We start from the raw sequence: 24,473 nt of genomic DNA on the forward strand, positions 1-24,473 counted from the left end.
ACTTTGGCTTCCTGGGGCCACCTTGCTGCTTTGTGCCCTTGGACAAGTCCCTGGAACTCTGGACTTGCTGCTTTTAATGGTCTGATGGGCCGGACAACTGCCCATCCTGGAGAGTGAACAATGACCCTGCCTATTCCTGTCTCCCTTTAAGGAGGGTGGCCCACCCTCCTTCCCAGCTCCCTGACACCTGGCTCCCTCCCAGCCCCAGCAGTTGCCTCCATCCATCTGTAGAGCCTCTCATTTCAGCGAACTTTGGGAGTCCTTGCCTTTCCTCTTGTAAAGCAGTGATGGGGGGTGCTGCTTTTATCCCCCAGACTCAGTAGTAGTTCATTCTTTGGCCCTCCACCCGAATCACAGTTGGGCATACAGTAGGTGCTCCATATCTGTTCAAACAAGATGAGGGACCACACACAGTAGTCTTTGCTTACTCTGAACCCCCGTACCCTCCAGGCCCCAGGGGTGGGGGGAGAGGGACATCCGTGCGGTCCTGCCATGCTCCCCGCCCTTTGCTTTGAGTTTTAACTCAGTTTGAGGATTACTTGAGCACCTACTGTGTGTGGGTGGGCAGACTTAGTACTGCACGAGGGCAGGACCAGTGGCCTCAGACAAGGGATCTGGCACACAGTGAGCACTTACGGGATGCGGGCTGCTCTTCACCACCCCCTGCCCAAGGGACACCCAGCCCAGTGGGAGTCGGGAGGGGCTGAGAAGGGAACCCTCCAGCTGCTGCTGCTGAGTCAGAGCCTCCCAGCTGGGAGGCCACCTGAGCATGGAGTCTACCGGAGTGAAGGCTCAAGCTTGCATAAGGAGACCCCAGACAAGGTTTCCTAACCCACCTCTTTTTCCCCAACTGGAAGTCCCCTGGAGAGGATTCTAGAAGAAGAGCAGGGCTTGAGGAATGCCTTGATGGAAGGAGCAATCAGAGTCCAGTGTAGACCTGGCTTCTTAAAACGTGGGGCTGGGGTTTGCAAGGCCTGGGTGTTACTCCTGGCCTTTCCCCCTTCCTCACTGGCCAGATCCCAGAACACCAGGGTGGCTTAAGTTTCCCCCATCTCTGCAAGGGGCAGAGCCTACTGTGTACACAATTAGGAAGCTGAAGGCTCCTAAGCCAGCAGCTTGACACCAGGTGCCGCTGCCTTGCTGTCTGGGAAATCCTGGGTTACACGGTTCCCCACCCTGTTTCAGCCCTGCCTCCAGCCTGGAACACTCTGGGTCTGGGCTTGTCCACTTCCCTAGCTGCTGTGAAGGTCCCTGAGGGCATGGTCTGGCTTCTACCTTTATCCCCTCTAGGCTTGCCCAGGCCTAAGCCCAAGCTCACAAGGGTCAGGACACCCGGCCTGGAGAAGCAGCAGCTGGAAACCCCCAAGAAGGGCCATCTGATCAGCCCAGTGGAGCTCTGGGCCTTTCACCGAGGATCCGGGCTCCCCTCCAGCCTGACCCTGGGTGGGGCTGCTGTGCCTCTTGGCTTGGGTGAGGGGTATGTTTTAGGTTATATTTAAGCTTGAGCACACTTGGATGCTGAATCATAAAGGGTTGGAAGCCCCAAAGGTTGGATCATAGGCTGTTCCTTCGAAGGATGTTGTAATCAGAGACTTTTGGACTATGAGGTTTTATCGGGAAATGTCAAGATCACAGTTTGAGAGCTGCAGGTGCAGGAAGGGGGCGTCAGAGATCACCGGCCAACACCATCTCCGATCAGGAGACCTCTCCACTGGGCGTTGGGAGGGCTCTTTGGCTTGGCTGGCTCTCCTCTGCTCGTACCGAATCCTGCATGGTCTAGCGACGTGCCAGGGTCACAGGAGCTCAACAGACAGGGCTGACTTGAATGCAAGTGAAGGCATTGCATCAATGGACGCTTATTTCCAGCCCAGAGACAGCTAGAACAGAGCTTGAGTGTGTGTAGAAGAAGCCGGCCAGCTGGGCTCAGCCTCTAGCTAGCTGGGTGACCTTGGGCCGGGTGGGGGGGGTGGGGTTCACCTGTCTGAGCCTCAGTGTCCTGGGTCACATGAGAAGAATGAGAACGGGGACCTGACCTGCTTTGTGGACTAAACGAGTTCCTATGTAAAATACTTAGAACAGGGGTGCCTGGGTGGCTCAGTGGGTTAAAGCCTCTGCCTTTGGCTCAGGTCATGGTCCCAGGGTCCTGGGATAGAGCCCTGCATCGGGCTCTCTGCTCAGCGGGGAGCCTGCTCCCTCCTGCCCATGCCTGCCTCTGCCTACTTATGCTGTTTGTTGAATGAATAAATAAAATCTTTAAAAAAAACAAAAAACGAAAACAAACTTAGAACAGGCTCTGCTTCTTCTTATCCAGCCTGTACTATCTGGCGTGAAAAGAATCTTGCCCCTGGGCCTGCCTAGTTGCCCCCTCCATGTGTCCTGCTGCCTTCTGGGGACAGTAGCCTGCTTTGTCACCTACTTGAGCACACCCCCTCTGACAGCGAGGTTGGCGTCATTATTCCCATTTTTAGGTGAGTACACCAAGGCTCAGGGTGCCAGGGCCCTCGCTGGTTAAGGGTAGGGGCCAAGTTAAAAAGCTGATCTGACAGGCTTCTAAGCCCCTACGTGCTCTCCTGCTGTTCGGGGTGGCACCGTCTGGAGGCTCCCGAAAGGCTGCCCCCTGCCCTCTCCTTTATCCCCATGGCTGCGGCAAACCAGGGCCAGTCTGGGAAGTGCCCGCAGGTGAAGCTCAAGCAGGACTCGGGCTGGGAGGCCCAGTGGCTGGTGCAGAGGCGGGGTGGGGGGGTGGGGGGAAGAGGTGGGGGGGTGGGAGCAGGGGTCAGCTGCGCAGCCACAGGACTGAGCAAGAATGTCGCACTGTGGACGCGTCACTGGTTTGTGGTCTGGTCCTCTCGGTGCCCAGCTCTGAGCAGAAGCTGCTGCCCAGGGCAGCCAGTTATGGGGGTGCGATTTCTGGGGCTCTGAGAACTTGCCTGTCTCCTCCTCAAGCCAGAAGGGCTGTCCTAGAAGGAAACCCTGGGTGGGGCGGAGCCATGACATCCCAGTCCTGACAGCCCTTGAGAGCCCATGCCCTCAAGCCTTAACCCTGGCTCCAAGGGAGGGCAGCCCGTGGAGGGCCAAGGAGAGAGGGCTCAGGAGATGGGGGGGCGACATGCCACCACAGGGGCACCTGGCGGGACTGCTGGTTAGCCTCAGCCTTAACATGTGTCCTTGGGCACTTGGCAAGCTCCAAGAGCCTCCATTTCTCATCGCTGCAGGCCTGAGGACGGAAGGGGAGGCTTCGAGCAGCAGGCCTGCCGCAGGGCTAGGCCGGGTCTTGGTCGGGCTCCAGCTCCTATGGTCTCCACCTGGCCTGAGACTGGGGGCAGGGGCAGCAGGACGGCGGCGGAGACAGGCTCTCCGGCGGGTGGCGGCCCCTCCGTAGCCAGTGGCGGCCACCAACAGAGGAGCAGTGTGCTGTGGTTGTCAAAAGAGAAACCCAAACGAGCAGCAGCTTCTAGCCGCAGGAATAGAAGTGGAAGTGTGGCTTCGGGGTCCGGGAAGTCCCACTGCCCCTGGCGTGGGGGGTGGGGGTCACCCTTCAAGAGACAAGAGAATGCATCTTCCCTGTTTTGAGTTCCAGCCAGAGGGCCCCAGAGGCTCTGGGTGTCCTGTGTGCTGCTCGGTGCCCCCGACCGTGGGCCGAGCGGACATGTGTTATTTGGTTAGGACTCCTCCAGAAGTGGAGGCTGAGGACCATCTCCCATCATCAGACCCCAGCCCCTCGGACAGAGGCGGGGCTCCCGTGGCAGGTCCCTTGGGTCCACGTCCCTCCGGGCTCTCCGTGTGACATGCTGAGCTCCCAGCTCACGGGTTCCATGCTGGCCTCCGAGCTAACCATGGGGCCTGCCTCCCATGCAGGCCACTCCGAGGCCCCTGCAGCATGGCAGATGCTCGGACTGACTAGGGAAAAGGGAAGGGGGTAGGTCGGGAAGATGAAAAAGATATCCCTGTCTCTGTCACCTTTGGGTCACTCCAGGCCAACACCTTGGGGAATCAGTTTGCTCAAGGGCTCTTCGAGAAGGCCTCAGGGGGCCTTAGAGCTCCCTGGGTCCCTCCCCACTATAGACAAGGAACCCAAAGGCGAGAAAAGGCAACCCCTCGCTCAAAGTCACATAGTGCGCCAGGGACCCCACTGGGAGCAGAGACTCCCAGCCCAAGGCTATGCACAGTCCCGTCCCATTCTGCAGCCCTAGCATGGTTTGCACGAGATCCCCCCTCAGCTGGTACTCCGGGACCCCGGGACGCCGGGGCAGGAGCGCCGGGAGCAGGGTTTCATCTCGGTTACAAGAGCCTTCCTACTACAGTCTTTTGGGGACATCACAGGTGTCCGCGCGGAGTCTGGCCTGTTGGGGAAGAGGACAGGAACCAGCCACGCGGCTGGGGGTGTGCAGGGGTCAGGGCACCCGGAAGTCCCACTGCAGGAGGCCTGTGTCTGGGGTGGGGGTGGGGGTTCTGCGGGGACGTGAAGCTCTCCCACGCGCACCCAGCAAGACCTGGGGTAGAGAGGCAGCCCTCCTCACCTGCTGGTTGGAAAAGGCCCCCATGCTGGGCCCTGGGAAGACGTCCCAGTGGCGTCTGCCGGAAGGGGTTCAGCCCCAGAAACAAGTAAGGCAAAGTGAAACTGGTTTTTTGAAATATAGGACTCCCCATCATCTGCTTGGGAGGGGAAATGGTGGGCGGCCTTGCCCAGGCTCGAGGGGAAGCCTTGCCTGCAGAGCAGCACGGGAGGGCTGGCCCCACATGGCTCAGCAACCCCCCCAATGAACCGCCCCTTGCTCCGATCCTCGCTGGCGGAGAAGCTGAGTCGTTCCCGGGGACCGGACTGGAGCCTCCGAGGGAAGAGAGGACTCTGGTAGCACCGGGGGTGGTGGGGGTGTGTGGTGAGCCAGCCGCAGCTGGGCCTGGCGGGGGGCCCAGTGCAGCATCCCCAGGCCTCTAGAACTGAGCTGCCATTAGCACCCTGCTTCCTGGGAGCGGCCTCTGGGGAAAGCGAGAAGAGAAGGCGAGGCAGGGCCCTCTGGGGCCGCCACGCAGTCGTGTTTGGAGGGCTGAGCGCAGCAGGAGGAAGTTGTGAGCAGCCGGCGGTGGGGGGGTGGGGGGGTGGGGGGCTGGGGGGTGCTCCCACTCAGCATCTGCAGCAGCTGGGACTCCTGGCAGGCCTGAGCGGCCACTCACTTCCAGCTGGGACGGCTCTGGGCCCGCCGCAGCCCTGGGCCCTCTCTGGTGACTCAGCACCACCACAGGCCCCCACGCAGGGCCTCTTCCGGTGAAGGGCTCAGGGATGATGGGGGGCGGGGAGCAGGGGGGGGCGGCTGGAGCTCCCAAGACTGAGCCAGAGAAGCCTGCGGGGCAGCCCCAGGGCCCTCCAGCTCCTGGGCCCTCATCTCCCTCCACCTCAGAAAGGCCAGGAGGGCAGCTGGTACAGGAAAAAAGGACGTTTTTATTTCCATAAATACTCCTGCTCTCACTCACACACCGACCCCACTCAGCCCCCCGACAGACGGATGGGCAGAGGGGAGGCACCCATGGGAGGCCCCAGCAGAGGCTGGCGACTGAAGGAGGCGCACTGAGGAGCTCCAGGGCAGGGCCTCCCTCGGCCAGGAGCCCAGGAGCCCAGGGGCACCCGGCTCCGCCACAACCTCTGGGCCAGCAGCCACAGCCCCCACAGCTCCTCAGGAGGCCTGACGGCAAAGGGGGCAGGTGAGTGGAGTGAAACCCCCATGAGGCTCCCCCAACTGGGCCTCCTGAGATGGTGACCACAGGGCCACTGAGAAAGAAAAGCAAAGAGTCAAACCACACACCGCAGAGTGCAAAGAGCTGGGGGAGCAGGCGTCACCCCCCAGTCACCCGGTTCCTATGGAGGAGACCTGAGCTGGTTCCCGCACCAGCATGGCCCCCCGAGTTATGGCTGGGCCTTCCCATAAGGCATAAGAGAAAGGTGGGGATGACCCCACCCCGGGCTGGGGTCAGGTCTGGGCCTGAGGTCCTGGCCCCTGCCTGACAGCCATGCTTCTCCCCCATGACCCCAGGTCCTTCCAGGGCCACGCAGCTGCTCCCTGCTCCAGGCTCCCCCCTGTGGCGAAGGTCCCCAGCAGTGAAAACCCAGGCCCAGCAGCTCCGCAGGGGAGGGGGACGAGGAAGGAGGGGGGCCACAGGGGTGAGGGGAGAAGCACCAGGCCCAAGGGATCTCACCATGGGAATAAAGGGTGTCCTAGGCCACCACAGCCTCCCACCCAGGCTAGACGGTGCCCGGTCCCGCTGCCCTCTCCTCTCCCCGCCCCCTCCCTGTTCTAGAGGCTCCCCCAGGTCTCCGGTGGGGGGAACTGGTCCACATCCCCCATCTCGTTGTAGGTCTGGTCGCCCATGGTGAAGAGAAGCTTGTAGCGGAGCCGAACCTTCTCCTGGGGCAGAGATGAAGGCAGAGTCAGAGGGAGAGAAGAAGCCGCCCCACCCCCACAGCGGTGCGCTGTCACAGCCAGGCCCCTCACCTTCTGGGGGTTGGCAAGGAGCAGGACCTGGGTGATGGCTGAGGGGTGGACGATGGGGTTAAATGCTGGCAGCTCCGTGCCTGAGGGCGGCTGCAGCTTCACTTTCATGACCTGCAGACCGTAGGGCAGGACGGCACCCGGCTAGCCCGGCTTCCTGGCCCCATCCTGGTGGGCCGGGCCCAGTCCGCCTGCCAGCTCCTCCTCTGGGGGTCCTGGGGCTCTGTCCTTTGGTTCCCTTCCATCCCCTAATTCCCAGAGGGACCCTGCCCCCCCCCCGCCCCACCAGCTGGCTCCCTTTCAGCCCCAAGTCACCCTGCCTCCAAAGGAGGGAGGCATGCGTGTGTCACCTTGGGGACAGCTGACTGGAAAACGATGTTGCGGATGGGCTGGGGGGCGGTGCTCAGCATGGAAACCACCACCACCAGCACGTCCGAGCGCCCAGGCAGCGGGTCTCGGGCAAAGTGGAAGAGGACCCGGAAGCCATGCTGGTCATACACCGTCACTGGCAAGATGCTGCCTGGCAGGGGGAAAGGGAGGGCTGATGGGTGGTGCTAGGCCCGAGCCCTGGCCAGACCAGCCCACTCCCCACACCCGGCTCCCCGCAAGCACTCGCCGAGCTGCTGGGAAGGGGTGGACGGGTCCGGGAGCTCAGGTCCTCGCCTTGACCCTGGGTAGCAGGGCGGCCGGGGGCTGCAGGCTGGCACCCAGATGGGGCAGGGACACTTTCACTGTGTTGGTGGTGGCAGGACACCCACCCCAGACGGGGTCGCAGCTAGGACTCCCCAAGTGCTGGAGTGCAGGCCAAGGGGTGAGCTGGGGTCACACTCTCGCCACGCGACCCCGGGATGGTCACCCTGCTGTTCAGGGTGCTCCCACTCCCCACTTCTTGGGGGCACTGGGGGTGAGGCCCTTGGTGACGGTGTAGTCACGAGAGGGACAAGGCCGAGAAGACCTGCCAGTCTTCATCGGTCTGTTCACGGCCTGGGCTGGGCTGGCCTCCCTCTTGCTCCTGGGCAGGGGCAGCTCAGGCTTGGGCCTCCAGCTTGAGCCTCATTTAGTTTCACGATCTTGGAGAGACCCTGAACCTCTCTGCCCTGGCCCTGCCTTTCTGGGGGAGGCACACCTAGCAAAAAATGTCCTCCTGCCTATGGGAGCCCGGGCTCTGCGGAGCGCTCTGCCCTCACTCTGGCACAGATGAGAAAGCAGAGGCCCAAAAAGGGCAAGGGCCTTGCCCAGAGCTCCCAAGTGGATGGCGAGGGGGTCCCGGCCCAGCCCGTACCCGCCGGCGCCCCCGGCCCACTCACTGGGTTTGATGGACTCCAGGGGCACAGTGATGCTGGCCAGTGAGAAATCAGTCGTCGCGGGCTGTTGCAGAGGCCCGGGGGGCTCGGGGGAGGCGGCGTGGAGGAGGCTGGGGGCGCTGGAGCTGGGCGAGCTGCAGTTGCTTTTATTCTGCAGGTCCCGAAGTGTGAGCCGGGGGGCCGGCTGCTGCTTCTCCCTTGTTGGGGGATGTGGCATTGGGGTGTGAATCTTGGGAGGCTGAGAGATCAGGGGCACAGGAAAGGCTGTGCTTCCTGACCATCCCAAATAGCCAGCTCAGACGCCTCCTGTCTCTTGGGCCTTGGTCTCCTTACCTTGGAACAGGCAGCTCTTGCTCTCCTGCCCACCACCCCTGCCCTGTAGGGCGCAGATCCCCCTTCTCCCATAACCTCTGTGCTCCACGGGACGGGGGCCCTGCACCTGCCCTGGGCACCACCACCTCCTCTAGCCCAGCACAGAGCCAGGCACATGCTGGTCCTCCAGCAGCCGTTGCTCGCAGGAGCACGCGGGCACCGGGTCTCTCCCTGCTGGGCCTGGGAGAGCCCCGAAGCTGCCACCCATGGGGGTGGGTGGGGGATGGGATGGGCGTGACTCCCACCCTACGTCAGCCCGGGGGCGGGGGGTGGCGCTCACCACCGCACTTGCTGGGACTCTGGTGGCAGTGACTGCTGCAGGAGGGTCTTCCCCAGGAGATCCAGGTCGTCCAGTCCACTGCTCGCTGGCAGGGGCGTCTGCGCGGAGGGCTGGCTGTCGGTGCTGGGGACCCGAGGCGGGGCTGGGGGTTCTGCGCCATCGGAGGACTGTTGGGCATATACAAAGCGTGCAGACGGCTAGAGCTGTGCTGGAGAAGGAGCAGTCACGGGAACTGCCCTGAGGCCCCTTCTCCACCTGGCAGGTGACATCTGGGGAAGCAGCAGCACGGAAGGGGACAACATTCCTGCTGGCCCACACCCCTCTTGTGGGCTGGCCTGATCCGGGGTTCTAGTCTAGAAACCATCACATTCCAAGGACCTTAAAGTCGCCCTCAAGAGAAAAAGAAGGGGGAACCCCATCACAACTGAACACGGAGACACAGGGAGAGGGTGCGGGGGCGAGGAGAGCACACCGGCCCTCCACCATCCGCGCACGGTGCCTTAGCCCAGGGCCCCAACGGGATCCTCCCTCCTCACTGACCCCTGCAGGCTGCCTGGCCCAGCCATCCTCCCCCTGGGACAGCTCAGGCTGCTTCCTGGCCCTCCTACCTGGAAGCTGTTCCATCCGGCACCGTCCAAGCTTGGGCCTGGAGGAGGTGTGGGGTCGCTGAGTCCTGCGAGGAAGCGAGACGGAGGTGAAGGAGACAGATTTCCCGAGCAGAAGCACAGGAGCTGGGGGTGCTGCGTGCTGGCCTGGGGGTCGCTGGCGCCTGCCCGCCTGCATTCCCCCCGAGAGGCTTAGCTCAAAGGCGAGAACCCACTTTTAGAGGGAACCAGCGGCAGAGCAGCAGAAACCAGAGAGCCCAAAGGCCCATTCCCCGCAACCCTTCATGCTTCCGTGCCTGCCACTCTAAAGCCACCTCCACCACTGGACCCCAGAATTCTGTCTTCAAAGCGAGCTGGCGGCTGGCAGCCCAGGGGTGGTGGGGAGGGAGGGAGGGTGGGAGACACCAGGTGAGCAGCTACGGACCGGAGGCACCATTCTGCACTCCCCCACCCCCCACAATGGCCTCTGAGCGTCCGGGTTGGGGGGTAGGCGGTGCCCCAGACACTGAACAAGCTCCCGTGGCTCTGCTGTGGTGTCCCCACGTGCACGCTGGCCGGCGGAGCTGGCGCAGACCCTACAGGCCCTCTCTGCCCTGGCCCATGCCCACAGCGTGGGCTGGCTAGGGCTGAGGGGGGCCGGCGGCCCTCCGCATGGCTCTGCTCGCCAGCTTGCCGTGCGGCAGGCCACCAGCCAGTGTAACCCCCGCCAAGTGCACCACAGGCTTTACCTAGGGAAGACACGTCATCCTGTTTCTAGCAAATCCTGCAGGAGCGAGCTGCAGCCTGGCGCAGGCAGCTCAGAAGACTCGGTCTTCTCCGGGCGCACTGCCCCGAGAACCGGGACGCCACGGGGGTGGCCGCTAACATTTCCCACGCGTACCCCCGGCCCCTGACACGTCAGGCTCCTCAGGCACGGGGCTCACTGACTCCTTGAACAACCGTGGAAGCCAGTGTAGAGATATCACCCCTCTTTCCGGGCTGAGGAAACGGATGCCAAGAGGGGTCAGGGAATCTGCCCCAGGCCACGTGGCCGGCAAGGGGCAGTACCGGGACCTGAACGGAGTTTATAACCTCCTTACAGGGGTTTGAACGCAGCCCGGCCAGTCGGCTGTGTGACTTCGGGCTGGTGACAACCTCCCTGCGCCTCATCTGTAAAACCAAGCTGACGACAGCATCTGCACGAGGGGACCACGACAAACCAGCCCTTCAGAGGAAGTGCCTGAGCAGGGCCGGGACACCCTCCTTGGCGGGCGGGAAGTCCGCGTGGCTTCCCCTGCCCCCAGCCCTCACCCTTCCTGCCACAAAGAACCGTTTAGGACAAGCCCCCTCTGTGGTCCTGGGGCTTCCTCTATTCCGCCAAGCCGGGCGGGTGCAGCCCTGGCACTTGCGGTTCCTGTTCCCACATTTTCTCTGCCTTTGAGTAGAAATGAACGGAAGCTGGAGGCTCAGGGCTCTGCTGCAGCCGCTCAGCGGCTGGACAGGAAGTACCAGGCACACCTTGCTTCTCATGAGGTGGCAGCTCGGTCCCTGCTGGTCACCGGGGGGCCAGCCCCCACTCTCCAACTGCCCAGTGGGGCACCGGCCACCGGGTGCCGGCCCTGCTGGGCCACCTGAGCCTGGACATCCTGTGGTCAGACCCTCTTAGGGAGGGTGTCTGCTGGTGGTCCACTGTCCCCCCTCCTTTGTGTCCCATTCCAAGTCCTTATGTCCCTTTCCTGGCCAAGGAGGTGAGTTCAAGCAGCAGAGAGGCTCGGAGAGGGGCCTTAGGATCAGAGCGCCTCGTTCTAACCTGCGCGCCCCCCTTAGGGCAAGTAACCCTGCCTTCCCAAGGCTTGCTTCGCATCTGTGAAGCAGGGATGTCGGCGGCCCCTGCTCCTTGGAGGATGGTCTGTGATACGACGGTGCGGTAGCAGCTGTTAGGGAAGCCCCCTGCCCAGTCCCCTGCCCAGGACCCCGGCACATGAGCACTTTTTCCGGTCCGTCAGGTTGGGTTTTTAACCTCAGACTTGGCTCAAGAGAACACAGTCTGACTCTTGCCTCCCAAATCGGTTCCCCAACAAAACCTTCCAGATTCTTTTGACAGAGCTCAAGCTCTCTCTGCCTTTAATAACTTCAGGCTGTCACTACGGTCCTCTACTTCCAAGCCCTCAGATGGGGCCGCTGCACCACAAAGCTAGACTCCTGACAACTGTCTTTCCCAGGAGTGCGCCCAGTTCCCCGTGGGCTCTGGAGCCCTGCGCGTGGCCTATGGTCCAGGACCAGCATAGGGCACGAGGTGCCTGGGGCTCTGGTGTGGCAGGGCCAGCCACGGCTCCCCACTTCCCTGCGGGTCCGCTGCCAGCCTGTGCCCCATTCTCGGCTCTAACCCGCTGCAGGGAAGTCCCGCTGGTTTCCCCGGGGCCACGGGAACGCAGCTGTGGCGGGCTCACCGGAGGTGGGTTTAGAAGCTGGCTGGCCTCGCCCACGGACTGAGAACTTGTGCCAACTCTCTAACCTCCCTGAGCCTCAGCCTTCTCAGTCGTGAAATGGGCCTAACCCCCGCCCCAGCCTCCAGAGGCCTCACCCACTCCTGCAGCCGCCCCGCCCTCCTCCAGGCCCCGCCCCCTCCTCACCCAGAGACATGAGCTCATCGTCAAGCAGGGAAACTGAGGTGCTAGGCTGCTCGGGGCTGGCCGGGTCAGCAGGGCGGGTGGGCACAGGAGGGTAGGTGGTGCCCGCAGGAGGGAGATCCAGGCCAGAGAGGTCCAACAAGGCGGAGGTGCTCCCTGTGGGGAAAGGAGTCAGGCACGCCCTGGATGAAGGACAGTAAGGCTCTTGGAAGCCAAGGTGCCTGCGGGGGGGCGGGGGGAGGCAGCAAGCTGCACCCCTTCCCCTCACAGCCCTCCTGCTTTCTTCCCCCTCCTTGGCCACACTGCCCTGGCTCCCAAATCTGCCACTAGGCCCTTTGTCTAGCCCACGGTGTTCCTTCTGTCCAGAACCTATTTCCTCCTTCCCTCTACTTGGCCAACGGCCTCCCGTCCTTTGAGATCTTGCTTGAACTCTGCTGCTTCTGTGTGGTGCCCCCCCCGCCGCACCTCCCACACCCCAACAGGGCCTCTTCTAACCTCTGTGGTTAGAATAGAGAACACACACCCCCATGGCTGTCCCTTCACCCTGACTGGAGCTGAGCCCGCAACTTCTGTGTGTCATTCCCTCCCACCAACCACCTTTTGAGAAGTGACTAGGCCTGGAGGGTGCCATCCAGCCCTGCACAACAGGTACCAGATTTAGCAAATGAGAGAAATGTCTTCCCTCTTCTGCCTGTCCTTGCCAAAACCTGGCTCCCAACCCCCTCTGCCCCACGTCCCCACTTTCCTCCCCCCAACAGCTGCATCCCTCTTCTGCCTATCCTTGCCAAAACCTGGCTCCCAAACCCCTCTGCCCCATGTCCCCACTTTCCTCCCCCCAACAGCTGCAGCCTGGGCATAGACTCCCTCCAGCTCTCTCCCTAGGGGCCTTCCCCATCTTAAGGGGGCAGGGTCACCCCGGCAGTTCCAGCCCCAGGCTCTAGAACCTGCACTTCCCCTCTGGGCTCTGCCCCGCTCCAGCTGCCAGGCCCCTCCCGGGCTCCCCGCCACCCGCTCACCAGGCAGGGAGCCGGCTGCCGCATCGCCGTTCACCTCCTCTCCCCTCACCAGCTGCTTGTACAGGTTGATCACCTGGGTGAGGTTGTCGTTGGCCTGCAGGATCTCGGCTGGAACACGCAGGAGGAGAGAGACTAGGCTGAAGGAAGGTGGGGGGCTCTTGGGGGAGAAGAACACCCTGTTCCATCCGAACCCTTGTGTGAGGGTGTGAGGGGGTGGGGCCGGGAGCAGCCCAACGGCTCTGCTCCCTCGGACCCTCTGCCACCTCCCCTTATCCAGTGTCCCTGCCGCCCCGACCGTGACAGCACGCTCTGGCCTCCAGGTCTTGGCACTGGCTCTGCTGCCCGGATGCCCCGCGCATCTCTGCGTGGCTTCTTTCCTGCCTGCCTTCAGGTCTTCACACTAAGTCCCCTCAGGAGGCCTTTCCTCACCCCTCCCCGCTCTGATGACCCCTCTCCCTGATGACCACCTGAGAAACGACCATTCTCACGGCCTTGGTTTCTTGTCCGTCCCCTCTCCTTAGGCTACATGCTCTGCTGAGGACGTGGCTTTGGTCCATTTTAAGCACACCACGTCTCCAGGGACTAGAATAGCACCCGGCATAGACTAGACCCGTACCAACATCACGCCCTCAGGGGCCGGGCTCAGAGGGGTCCGGGCAGCGAGTCCCATGGGCAGGGACCAGGCACTTGGCACAGGGAGGCCCTCAGTGGGCTTCCAAGGAGTCAGGGGCTGAGATGGTACCCAGACTGTGGCCCCAGAGACTCTGGCTGACACAGCAGCAGAGAACAAGGATGAGAACCTGATCCGTGGCCCTGGCAGCAGTCACGAGGCCCAGCTCTGGACTGTGGGATCTGTGCGCAGTTTCTGGCCCTTACCCGGGAGGCAGTGTCTGGGGAGAGCCCCCAGCATACCCTGGCTTCGCCACTGTCAGGCTCGGTGACCTGGGCCAGTCCTTTCTCCCCATTCCAGGTTGTTCAGCTCAGGAGCAGCACATGAAATGCCTGAGAAGGGACTTGGCCCCTGGGCTCTCCGGTCACCCTATCAGCCCCTGTTCTCTGCTTTCTCTTGGATGTGGAGGAACCCAAGGTAGGGGCTGGAGAAGGGGGCCCCCTGGTGGCAGCTCCTGCCAACTGCAGATACTTAACAAGGCCCGGGAAAGGAGAGGGAAGGAGGCAGAGGAACAGGACCAACTTAGCCAGGGGCTCACCTAAGGCCTCGTCATTGTCTTCTGTGTCACTGGCCAGTCGGAAGAGCGTTGGCCGCATCCGCTCACAGCGCTGGTACAGCTCCTGGGGCAGTAGGGTTTGGGGGGGGGGTCAGGCCGGCAGGGGCCTAGAGAGGGCAGGGGCTGGGCAAAGGAGGAGGCGCACCTTCATGAGGTCCTCGCTGCTGTGGGCTGAGGCCCCGCCCTGGCTGTGGCTCATCACCATCTCGGTCAGCAGTTTCACGTTGTTGTTGACCTCCTCAATGGCGCTCACCCGCTTTGAGATCTTCTCCATCCGCTTCTGGTCCTAGGGAGGCCACCGCCCGGGGAGCCCAGGTCACGGCGGCTCTGAGCCAGGCACCGTCCACAGCACTCTAGAGTTCGCACTGGCTTGCTGTGACCCTGCTCACGGGGCTCGTGCCCACCACAGGGCACTCTAGACCAAGAAGTCCTCTGCCAACCCTATGCTCACTTCCTCTCATCCTGCCGACGGCCCCTGGCCCCCGGCCTCCGCATGAGGCTGTCAGAACGGCTGGGGCCCTCGGACACCACCTCCAGGATCGCTCAGGAATCTGGCCCAGGTGCTTCTGGAGGACCAGAGCTGCAGACCACACGTGTGGCTCTCTGTGACCCTTGCCCTCCTTGCGTTTGTCCTTTGAAAGGAGGTGCCTACACTCAAGAGAGAACGGGGGCCACTAGGCCACCCAGTACAACCAGAAGCTAGGACAGGGAACCTCCCACCCCAGGCCCCCTGTGCTGACTATATAAGCTCCTTCCTTGAGGGATGGAAGGTGGGCTTGTGCTGTGCTGTGCCATAGTCACCCTCCTTGTGGGGGGCCACCCCGACCTCCTGCTGCACTGTCAGGGCGCACAGCTGGCCCTTGGGAGACAGCCTGGGACTCCTGCCCTGCGGGTCTCCAGACCATAAGCTCTGATGACCTGCCCTGGTCCACACAAAAAGTTTCAGTGCGCACCTTCAGCGTCCGTACACTCACTTAGAACTTAAACATGCACGCTTCTCTCTCTTGTGATAAATATACGTACAGAAGTACCTTACATATAGAGAGGCCTCATTTATTTCTACCTCTTGTGGAAGAGGCCGTCAGCCTCCCAGAAGCCCAACTAGAGCAGGCTAGCTCGGCTGCTGGGAAATTCTCCCTCCACGTGGGTCCTGGCTCTGTCCACTGGGCTCCCCCAGTGAGCTCTTTCTTGGCTGGCACAGCCCTTTACGGGACCACCACAGGGCTCTCGTATGCACATACACAAGCCCCCTCAGTGGCCCAGCTCAAATCCTGCCTCTTCCTCCTCCCCGCACTGTGCGCTTGGCGATCACCTCCTGCACCATCTCCTTGATGAGTTTGTTGGCTGCTCGGAGGTCCTCGGGGTGGGAGCTCTTCAGCAAGCGGGCCAGCATCTGCAGGGACAGAGGGGCACACCTGGGACACCAGTACTGGGCCTGGGGTCTTATCCCGGCTCCCCATGTCCTCACTGGGGGTTGTACTAAGCTCTCCGTGAGACAGTGAGCATCTCCCGAAGCCTAACTGGGGAGCACTGAAACACTGCATGTGAATACTCCCCGAGAAAATCCTCAACAGATGGTACAGAATGTTATGTTATTCTCACCAGAGAATCTTCTGGAAAGATGTACCAGGAACTCAACAGTGCTTACTCTCTAGGTCAGGACTAGATAGATATTTGCTTTTTATCTTATCTTCTCCGTAGTGTTTAGTTTCTTGCCTGTGAGCACATGCTTCTTTAACATGAAGTTAGTAAAATTACCATCACAAGGACTGAAGACAAAAATACACAAACTCTTGCTCAACCTATGAAATGCCCTCAAACTAATCCCAGGGACACCAGACGTGCGCTGGCTCGTGTCTACTGAACGCTAGGACTCTGGGTGGGACGTGCTCAGCGCACAGAAGTGCTTCACCGACCCTCCTGTCACCCACTACGGTGACCCGGCCCTCATGAGCCCCTGCTTCGGGGCGGGGCAGCCAGCGCCTGGAGCTCGGACACCGTAGGCCCTGAAGGTCCTCCTGTGCCCCTCCTACCCGCCCCTGGAGCTGCACCTTGGATTTCTCCTCGTCTTCGAAAATCACATTCTTGGGTCGTGGAGGAGGAAGAGGAAAGGTGGCATCATCTGGAAGCTTCGGGTCAGACTTCACAATGCCTGGAGTAGACGGTGGTAGGAAGGCTGTGAAAAAGGCCTCGGGCCAGGGTGGGGGATGGGAAGGGGGGGGGCAGGCGAGGGCAGGAGGGCTCTTTCTCCAGCCTGCCAGCTCTGGACTCGGGTGGGCCAGGGCTGGCTCGGAACTACAGTGTCGAACTGCGTGGCGGAGTCTAGGCAGACATATTTTGAGGCCACTCTGTGGGGGCCACTCTCTGAGGAGAAGTTTGACCCAAACGCACCTTCCCTCCACCCAACCTAGCTTCAGACAGAGCCATAGAAAGGCCCCACTAGCTAAAGCTTCTTGAAAAGGTAAAGGAGAGCCCCATGACCTCACTGCCAGAAGCTGCCAGAAGCCCCAGCTCGGGGAGGAGGGGCAGAGGCGCTGTCCACACCTCACCCTTGGGCCCTCACCCTGCTTCTTCAGCATCTGGTAGGCCTCGGCGATTTTCACCTCCTCGGGCAGGCCGACCGTCCAGCTGTAGAGGAGCTCCAAGATTTTATTCTTCACCTTCTCTGACGTCCTCGAGCCCAGGTACTTCAGAGACCGAGGGGAGAGGAGGCCGCTGCCATCGTCCAGCCCCGCTCGCCGCGGTCCCAACCCCCGGCCCGAGCTGGCCGCCTCCCCAGGACTCCCTCCGGAAAGCTCAGCCTGCAGGGCCCTGGCATTCCCTCCCTGCCCCCGAGCGACCCGGTGCACACCGAGCTCGCCTCTGAGCGCCGCTGGCCCACCTGCTAAGCAGGGATGACAGCAGCGGCACCACAGCGAGGATGAAGGCTGACCCAGGGAAGGCGCGGAGCCCAGTGCCCGAGGCCAGCTCGTCTAGGGCTTAACCCTGAGACCTCGGGAAGGAGGAGCCGCCGGGCTGGGCAGGCCAGGGAAGGGACAGGTGTGGCACCACTCAGCGGGTCCCATTCCCAGTCTCTTAGCAGCAGACTAGGCAGTGGCAGCTGGCTCTCACACCAGTCGCCTTGTGGGAAAAGAACGCGGCGCTGGCAGGGACATTCAGCTGCTCTGGTCGAGAGGGGCGTATGAGCGAAGGAGGGGCTGAAGGACTGGGGTCTCATCCAAGGGGCCTCAAACAGGTGCATGTCCTATGGGAGGACCTCCCAGGCCAAGGCCGGGGCTGGGCCCATTAGCGGCTCCCCCACTTAGGTGTGGGGCCTCAGCATCCTGAGGTGGGGACAGGGAGACCTTCCACTAGACCCTTGTGGGGGGCACTGCAGTCAGGTCCGTGGGGAGAGAGCAGAGGCGGGGTGGCCAAGCTGTGTGCATGCCCTGCGGTCACCCCTCACCAAGCCTGGGCAGCCCCATCTGTGAGCAGGTCCAGAGCCACCGGCCAGCAGGTGGCCTGGAAGCCCCCGTCCCAGACCCCACGCTTCCCCGGACTTCGCTATGAAGTGTTTGTGCCAGACTTCTAACAGGGGCCGAGCAGGTGTCCTCCTTCCCCAACTCCCCCAAGCGACAGTGCAGGCCTGAGCTGGGGCTCAGAGCACCCACCTTGGGAGACACGACCTTGATGAGCTCGTTGAGAAAGCGGAACTTGCCCACCTCGTCATGGAACCTTTTGCCGCAGCTCTTCATGCATGTTTCCAGAACCTGGGTTGGGGGGATCCCAGGGAGGGAAGTCAGAGGAGACAGCTTCCCCTCACACCTTGGCCAGGGCCCAGGAGCTCAGGGGTGGGCATTTGGAAGGTAGGGGGGAATGACTCCTGAGGACCAGAGGACTCTGAGGGTCAGAGCCCTGAGCCTGACTGCCACACCCCAAGGCGACCTCGAGGGCTGGCGATACCTAATAGCAGTGCCAGGGGAGCCCCGCTTTAGCCTGGCCACGGAGCAGCACTGCTTATAAATGACTTTCCTGTGATTTTTCTTTGATGATTTTTTAAAAGTTCAACAGGCACCATCTACTTTGCCTTATTCCACGCATCCATGCCCTCAGAGGACTAGGATATATCTGAGAAAACCCGATCCCATCAAAATAAATGCGGAACTATGAAAAGAAAAACTATTTACCAGCCGAGGTTAGCCATGCTCTACAGTGGGTTGCTGTGTGGCCCGTGCTTGGGGGCCGCAGCGCACCCCCCACCCAGTCTTCCGCTGATACAGCTTTGAAAGCTCTGGCCTGAGCCTGGCATCAGCACTCAAACCGTCATGGGAAGGGCAGCACCATCCTGGGTCTGGAGACCCCTGATGGGCTCCACAGGCTGCACACTGCTCCTGGGACCTTTATGAATATGCTGATTCCTGGGAGCAGATACTGAAGTTCAGGTTCACCGAGACTGGGGTGCAGCCCTCGTTCAGCATGTGCCCAGCCTCCTGCAGATCTGACACAGGTCTCGAGCAGGGAACCCCTGGGCCAGACGATCCTAGGGCCTTTCCCCCCAAGAAGAAGCCTAACTGTGTAGGGGCTGGTGCAGGAGGCCACGGGCCCCCAAGGGCTGGCCCAGACTCCCAGTTTAGGCCATTCTGGCACTACTCCTTTGGGTTCTAAAGAAGAGTCTGTCGGGACCCCAAATCAACCTCAATCGTGGCCTCCCCGGGTGCCATCCCCATGGTCAGGGCCCAGATGGCACCCTCTCTCCCCTTCTCACCGTCAGGGCTTGGATCGCCTCCCACTCCTGCGGTGACTGGATCTTGTGAGCCAACAGCCGGGTGGCAAGTGGAGGCCTGGACAAGAGGAACAGCACAGATCCCAAATGGCCAGAGCCTGAGGAGCCCCAGGGGAGGTCTGCCACACCACCCTGCTGGGACCGCAGCCCTTCGCCGCATCAGCGGGGCAGGGAGATGCAAAGGCCCAGCTTCTTTTCTGGTCTGATGGGGCCAGAGATGGTGGCCCAACAGGGAAGGACCAAGCAAGGATGCAGAGCCGGGGACCTTCAAAAGGCATCAGCTCAGTCTGGTTTTGCTGAGAACTGTGAGCTGGAGAGGGGGCCATGGCCTCCAAGGGCCTGGTCTGGGAGTACACCATGACAATGGACCACGAAAGACAGGCAGACAGAGCTCCCTGGGACATTTTGCTGGGCGAAGGCAAAGCAGCTCACAGTGGAGGTGGTGATACCATCTACTAGGTCACAAAAGACCCAGCACCGGTGACCGTGACACTGAACATGGACAGAGTGCTTAGAATGGATGAAACACCCCAGATGCCTTTCCCTGCACAGCCTTCAGTGGGGCCCTTCAGAGTCGAGAGCCCTCTCGCCCCCATTTTACAACAGAAAAAATGGAAGCTTGCCTGGCTGACTCAGCCGACAGAGGGACAGGACTCGCTCCCCAGCAGCTAGACTCCGTGTCGCGCCCATCACGCTGTATGCACGGCCTCCCAGAGCACAGCGCCCGCACGGGGTGGCCTGCTGTGCTCCCCAGACTTGAGCAAAGCCACCCCATGCTACCTGTCACTCTAGCCCCTGCCTGCACCAAACCCCAAATGTGCATTAATGACAAGCACTAATTCTAATGCTGGTGGTTCTTGCTCTCCCTTGCGCAGAGGGCCCGCTGGCTTCCTCCCAGCTGGGGAGCATGTCCCAACAGAACACTGGCTAGGACTCAGGCGGGCCTGGGCTTAATTAAGTCCAGGGCTACCACTTTCTTTGTGGGGAACCCCCGAGTTCCCTGGGCCTCAGCTTCTTCACCTGTACGATGGGTTCAGCGAGGCCCAGTTTACAAGTGGCGCGCCTTACGGTAGTGGCGCCATCCTGAGTTTGTGAGCTCGTTGAGAACGAAAATGGAGTTGCAACGCACTCAAGTCTCCACCCCAGGCCAGGGTGTGGAGTGGGCACGCAGGCGCACGGTGGATTCTGTTGAGTACGTGAGCAAAAGAGGAGGCCACCTACCCCTCAAAGTCCTCGTTAAGCTGCTCGCAGAAGCCGTTGATGCTGGCCCAATTCAGTTCCTTGTTTAGGGGGTTGGTGGCTCTGTCTGCAGGAGGAGAGAGAGGGCCCCCCGTAGCCTGGTGAAAGGGTTCCTGCCTCTCCCGCTCCCTACTCCGGCAGCAAGGTTGGCTGGTAGGGGACGGGGAGAGAGGACTGAGCAAACAAAAAGACTCCCCTTGACTTCCTGGCCCAACAGCTTCAAGACCTGAGCGATTATCTTTCGGCTGGATCAGTGGACAGATGAGCTCCCGTACATGGGCTTCCCCTTGTGGTCTCCTTCCCGGAGAGCCCTACTTGTAGAGATGGTGCTCAGGGTGGAGTTCCCCCGCTCCCCAGGGCTCCCATCACCGTAGCTGCATGCCTGTCCGCCTGCCTGCCTGTACCTCCTCTGACTCTGCTTCAGAATGTGTCCTCACAATTCTCATGGAATTTACACACTCAGATCCAGAGGTAAGAAAAAAAAAAGCCATAGTTCTGCTCTCAAGGAGCCATGTGGCTGGGAAGTGGGCCAAGGGAAGCTAGGTTCTCAACACAGTGTGAAAAAAGGGAGGTGAGGGAGCCACGAGCAGGGGACTCAGTTGGGCCTGAGGCCAGGCAGGCTGCCCGGAAGAGGCAACACTCAAGCAGGAGTTAACCGGGCTGGGGACAGCACAAGGGCTGTGCAGGCGGAGGTGAGATGTGGATCACTGGGCACAGAGCAGGGCATGAAGGACCTTGGTAAGGAGTGCGGCTCAAGTATCACTTCCTCCACGAAGTCTTCCCTATCCCAGGCTCTTGCCCAGGGGGGCACGGCCGGATCAGCTCTTTCTCGTGCGTGCCTCAGCTCTGACCTTCATCAGAGGGCCCAAGTCTGCTGTTGTGCGGCATCCCAGCCTCTTGGGCACAAGCCCGTTTCCCCTCGGCAAACGAATGAATGAAGGAGGGCTCAGCTGCTGGCAGGTGGGCGCAGGGTCTGGGGGAGTCTGAACCCAGGTACAGGCAGTGGCCAGGAGAAGGTACAGGCCTACAGGAGGGGGTGACACACCAGGCCAGACAGTCACCTCCCTGACACCCAGCGCTGGTTAGAAAACAATCAAGTAGCTAATATAACTTCCCTGAACCTCTGTTTCTCCATTTGTAAAACTGGAGTGAAACGTGGACTGATTTAGAGGACAAAACTCGTGACGTAAAGTGGGGCCATGGCGACAGCCAGAGCTGGATCCTTATCACCTTCCCAGAAGCCTCTCACTAAGCTTCTCCCTATCCTGGCCTCTTCTGCCCAAGCCTGACATTGAGCCGGGGTGTGGAGGGAACACAACCTAGCAGGTGGGACAGAGAAGGATCTGTGGATGGCAGGAGGCTGGGGACCCAGCATGTGGCGCCTGCCCACTTGGGTTCTATGTTGTGGTGGGAGGCCCAGAGCTCTGGGATCCCAGTGCCGGGCAGCCATTTAGTCCATTCCTATTTATTCAAGAAATATTCTGAGAGCTGGGGCTACAGAGGTGAAAAAGACAAAATTCCTGCCCTCTCAGAGCTCAGAACCCAGCAAGAGAAACACCAACGACTCAGACAAACAAATAAACAGGACACTGCATGCTGTTGTTAAACATCATAAAGAAAATCAAAACAAGGAGAACGTATAGAAGGTGTCTTGATTGGGAGGGGGGCTGCTGCTCTCTCGGGCACAGCTCTCAGAGGAGGCACAGCTGAGCAGAGATCTGAATGAAACATTTTTCCTCTGGGTACAAATCTCTGTTCCAGGAGCCCTGCAGAGCCCTCTTGTCCCTCAGGGAGACGAAGCCCCTGCTGACTGCCCAGGGATCCAGGAACAGCCGCTCTTGCCCCACCCCCAACCAATCTACTCAATCTACCCCAACTACTCTGCCTTCTAGTCCCCTCGAAGCGACAGAGGCTGGGGCACACCCTTCTGGAGTCAGAAAGATAGAATGGGACTGGCAGGGAGACCCTAAAACGGGAAGTCCCGTACAAGTATCGGACACATGAGTCTGAGTGAGGACAGAGAAGCTAATTCTAGAAACTGTTCCTGAGTCAAAAGCCAGTGAGGAAGAAGCGAGGGCATCACGAGACATCAGCTTTCTCCCCTGCCTGCATCTGGCTCAGAGTGAGAACCGCTGGGTCCAAGAAGGCCTGACCAACCTCTGTGGCCTGGGCCCCCAACCCCCAGCCCTCTTACCTCCACCTGGGGGGAGCACTTTCCCTGGCAGGAAGCAAGGGAGAACACCCAGGGAGGGCAAGAGGGAAGTCTTTCACAATAGGGCACGACTCTACCCTGTCACTCCACGGTGGTGACAATATCATCACTTATCTACCAGAAACTACTCTTTACCTCCAAACCAATGCTGAGGGAAGAGCTTATAATTTTGGTGGGGCACAAAGGGGAAGAAAAACAGAGAATGACTGTGGCCTCAGTCTATTGAAAATCCAGCCTACTGCCAAACCCGGGTGTCCTGACTCCTGTTTCTCAGATGAGACTTGGGACTCTCAGAAAATCCCCACTGTTGTTAAACCTGACAGTGCTTTGTATCACCTTCAGCTCAAATCCTGAGGTTTGTCAGATCTGTCAGCCAGGGCCCTGCCCATCCTCCCAAGCTGCTGCTGGGAGCTGGACACTTGTGGCATTCTGGAACAGTCTCGAGGGCCACCTAGTGCTTCCTTTCCATGCCATCCACCTCCACTGACTAGACTGACTCTGAAACATGCCTGGAAAAGCTGTGGTTCTAGGGCCAACCTCAGGGTTCAATTCTGCTCAAGACTAGCTCAAAAAGGGCTGACTGTGACCTTAAATCACCCTGCACAGCTTCCTGGTGTGCCAAGGGCCAAGGAGCTGAACTTAAGGTAGATGACGGAGGGGTCCCTGAGGCCCTGACATTGACGTGGACCAAGGAGAGAAGAGACCTGGGAGGGAGCTATCATTAGCCCAGGGAGAGTACAGCGTGGGGCTGCGTGGGGCTGCGAGAGCCGTGGATCTCCATCAGCAATATGGGATAGGAGGTCGGACTAGTAGGAACCATTGCCTGAGGACACACACAGAAAAGCGTTCAGGGGCCTCTGGAGGAAGGTCAGCAAGGGCTGGGAATGGGGTCTCGGGTGGAGGTACAGAACCTGAGGGGCTGGGCTGAGGGTAGTGACAGAGAACTTGACATTACTTCTGGAGTCTCAAATGGGACCCTCCTAAGCCTGTGTGGTTTAAGGGTTTCTCACTGTGTGGCCAGAGCTTGGAGGATCTGATGGGCCACTGAGTCCTCCCTTCCTGGGCGAGGAAACGAGCAAATCTGAGAGGAGCTCCAGGATCAAGGAACGGATAGGAGGGAATCACGCCATGCAGGGCCAGAGAGTGGAGGACTTGGGCCCAGAGAGAGTAGGGTCCCTCCCTCGGGGAGATGCAGCCCTAGGGCCGCTAATGTGCAGCCCTAAGGCCGCTGGCTTTCCCCCTCCCGGGCCTAAAGGAAAGACTGGGGGGTCCGACACTCGGTGGAGAAGTCTGGGCCTCAGGGGCTTAGACACTACTGTCTCCGTCCTGGGGGTTCTGGGCGCAGCTCACTCCTCCGCAAGGGTCGCGGCCCACAGGTCGGATGGGTGGGCGGTGCCCGCTCCCACCGCGGGCCCGCGCTGCTAGTGGGGTCTTCCTTCACCCCAGGGTCGGAGGAACCGGCTCCCGGCACCGCCTCTCCTGGGCCGGAGGCGGAGCGTGGGGAGGGGGCGCCGCGTACCCCGCCCCCGCCGGGAAGGGGCCCGCCTCGTGCCCCCGGTTCCGGTTCCGGTCCGGCCCGCGCCCCTCCCGGACACTCACTGATTCGCGCCTCCAGAGTCTCCGGCTCCATCGCGGGCTCCATCCGCCACGGGCCCCCAGCCTCGGCACCGCCCCCCGCCCCCCGCTGCTCTCGCGGGACCTCCTCGGCACCGCCCTCCGCCGATTAAAGGGGCAACGTCCGCCCCGACGCGCGGGAGCGGCGCACAGGAGTGCTCAACACCATAGAGACGCGAACGAGCTCGCCTAGAGCGTCACCAGCTCTCCTAACTCCTCCCCCCAGGTGGAGTCTACGGCGCGGGAGGGACCCGGCGCCTGCCTTCCCGTTCAGGGCGCTCAAGTCGAAGAGGAAGCGCAGGGACTGGGGGCCGAGAGCTCTACCATGGAAACCTCACGGGACGCTGTAACTCGTTCTGCGTCACGAAGATGCCCGTGACCGCTTCCGGAAGAACGCTCCGCGGCCATGTTTCTGAGGGGCTCTGAGGTCACTTCCGGAACCCTGAGGGGCTATTTCCGCTTAGGTGCGAAAGTGGGAGGGGCCCTTAAAAGGGCAATGATGTACGTTGGTCGCGGCGAAAATGACAAGTCAAAGTTTGTTGCGGGCTTACAGTGTTCCGGGCGTTGTTCTAAGCACTTCTTATGCATGAATGCGTTCACTCCCACAACAAACCCATGAGTCCATGAGATAGTTTGAGGGCACGCAAGTGGCAGAACCTAAACCCCGTGCTGTCTCTGCATTCATTCTGCGATCTTTTAATGAACTCTGCCTTTGCTTTGTTCTGTGACGGGCGCTGGAGGAGAACCGG

At 61.0% G+C, this 24,473-nt stretch overlaps 1 protein-coding gene across 1 annotated transcript; it reads right to left on the bottom strand.

Moving 5' to 3' along the window:
* Positions 1-5,420: 5,420 nt before the first annotated feature.
* Positions 5,421-24,132, bottom strand: GGA1 (golgi associated, gamma adaptin ear containing, ARF binding protein 1). The gene is made up of 17 exons (XM_044226890.1): positions 23,710-24,132; positions 19,881-19,965; positions 18,642-18,717; positions 17,548-17,646; positions 16,461-16,584; positions 15,949-16,049; positions 15,210-15,290; positions 14,043-14,183; positions 13,880-13,961; positions 12,672-12,779; positions 11,659-11,811; positions 9,050-9,114; positions 8,442-8,608; positions 7,793-7,986; positions 6,836-7,005; positions 6,489-6,599; positions 5,421-6,401 (listed from the first exon to the last, which is right to left on the bottom strand). The coding sequence occupies exons 1-17, from the start codon at positions 23,750-23,752 to the stop codon at positions 6,291-6,293; spliced, it is 1,911 nt and encodes a 636-aa protein (XP_044082825.1). The 5' UTR covers positions 23,753-24,132; the 3' UTR covers positions 5,421-6,290.
* Between the last annotated feature and the right edge of the window lie 341 nt (positions 24,133-24,473).

This window comes from Neovison vison, chromosome 12 (genome assembly GCF_020171115.1).
Source record: "Neovison vison isolate M4711 chromosome 12, ASM_NN_V1, whole genome shotgun sequence".
Lineage (NCBI taxonomy): Eukaryota > Metazoa > Chordata > Mammalia > Carnivora > Mustelidae > Neogale > Neogale vison.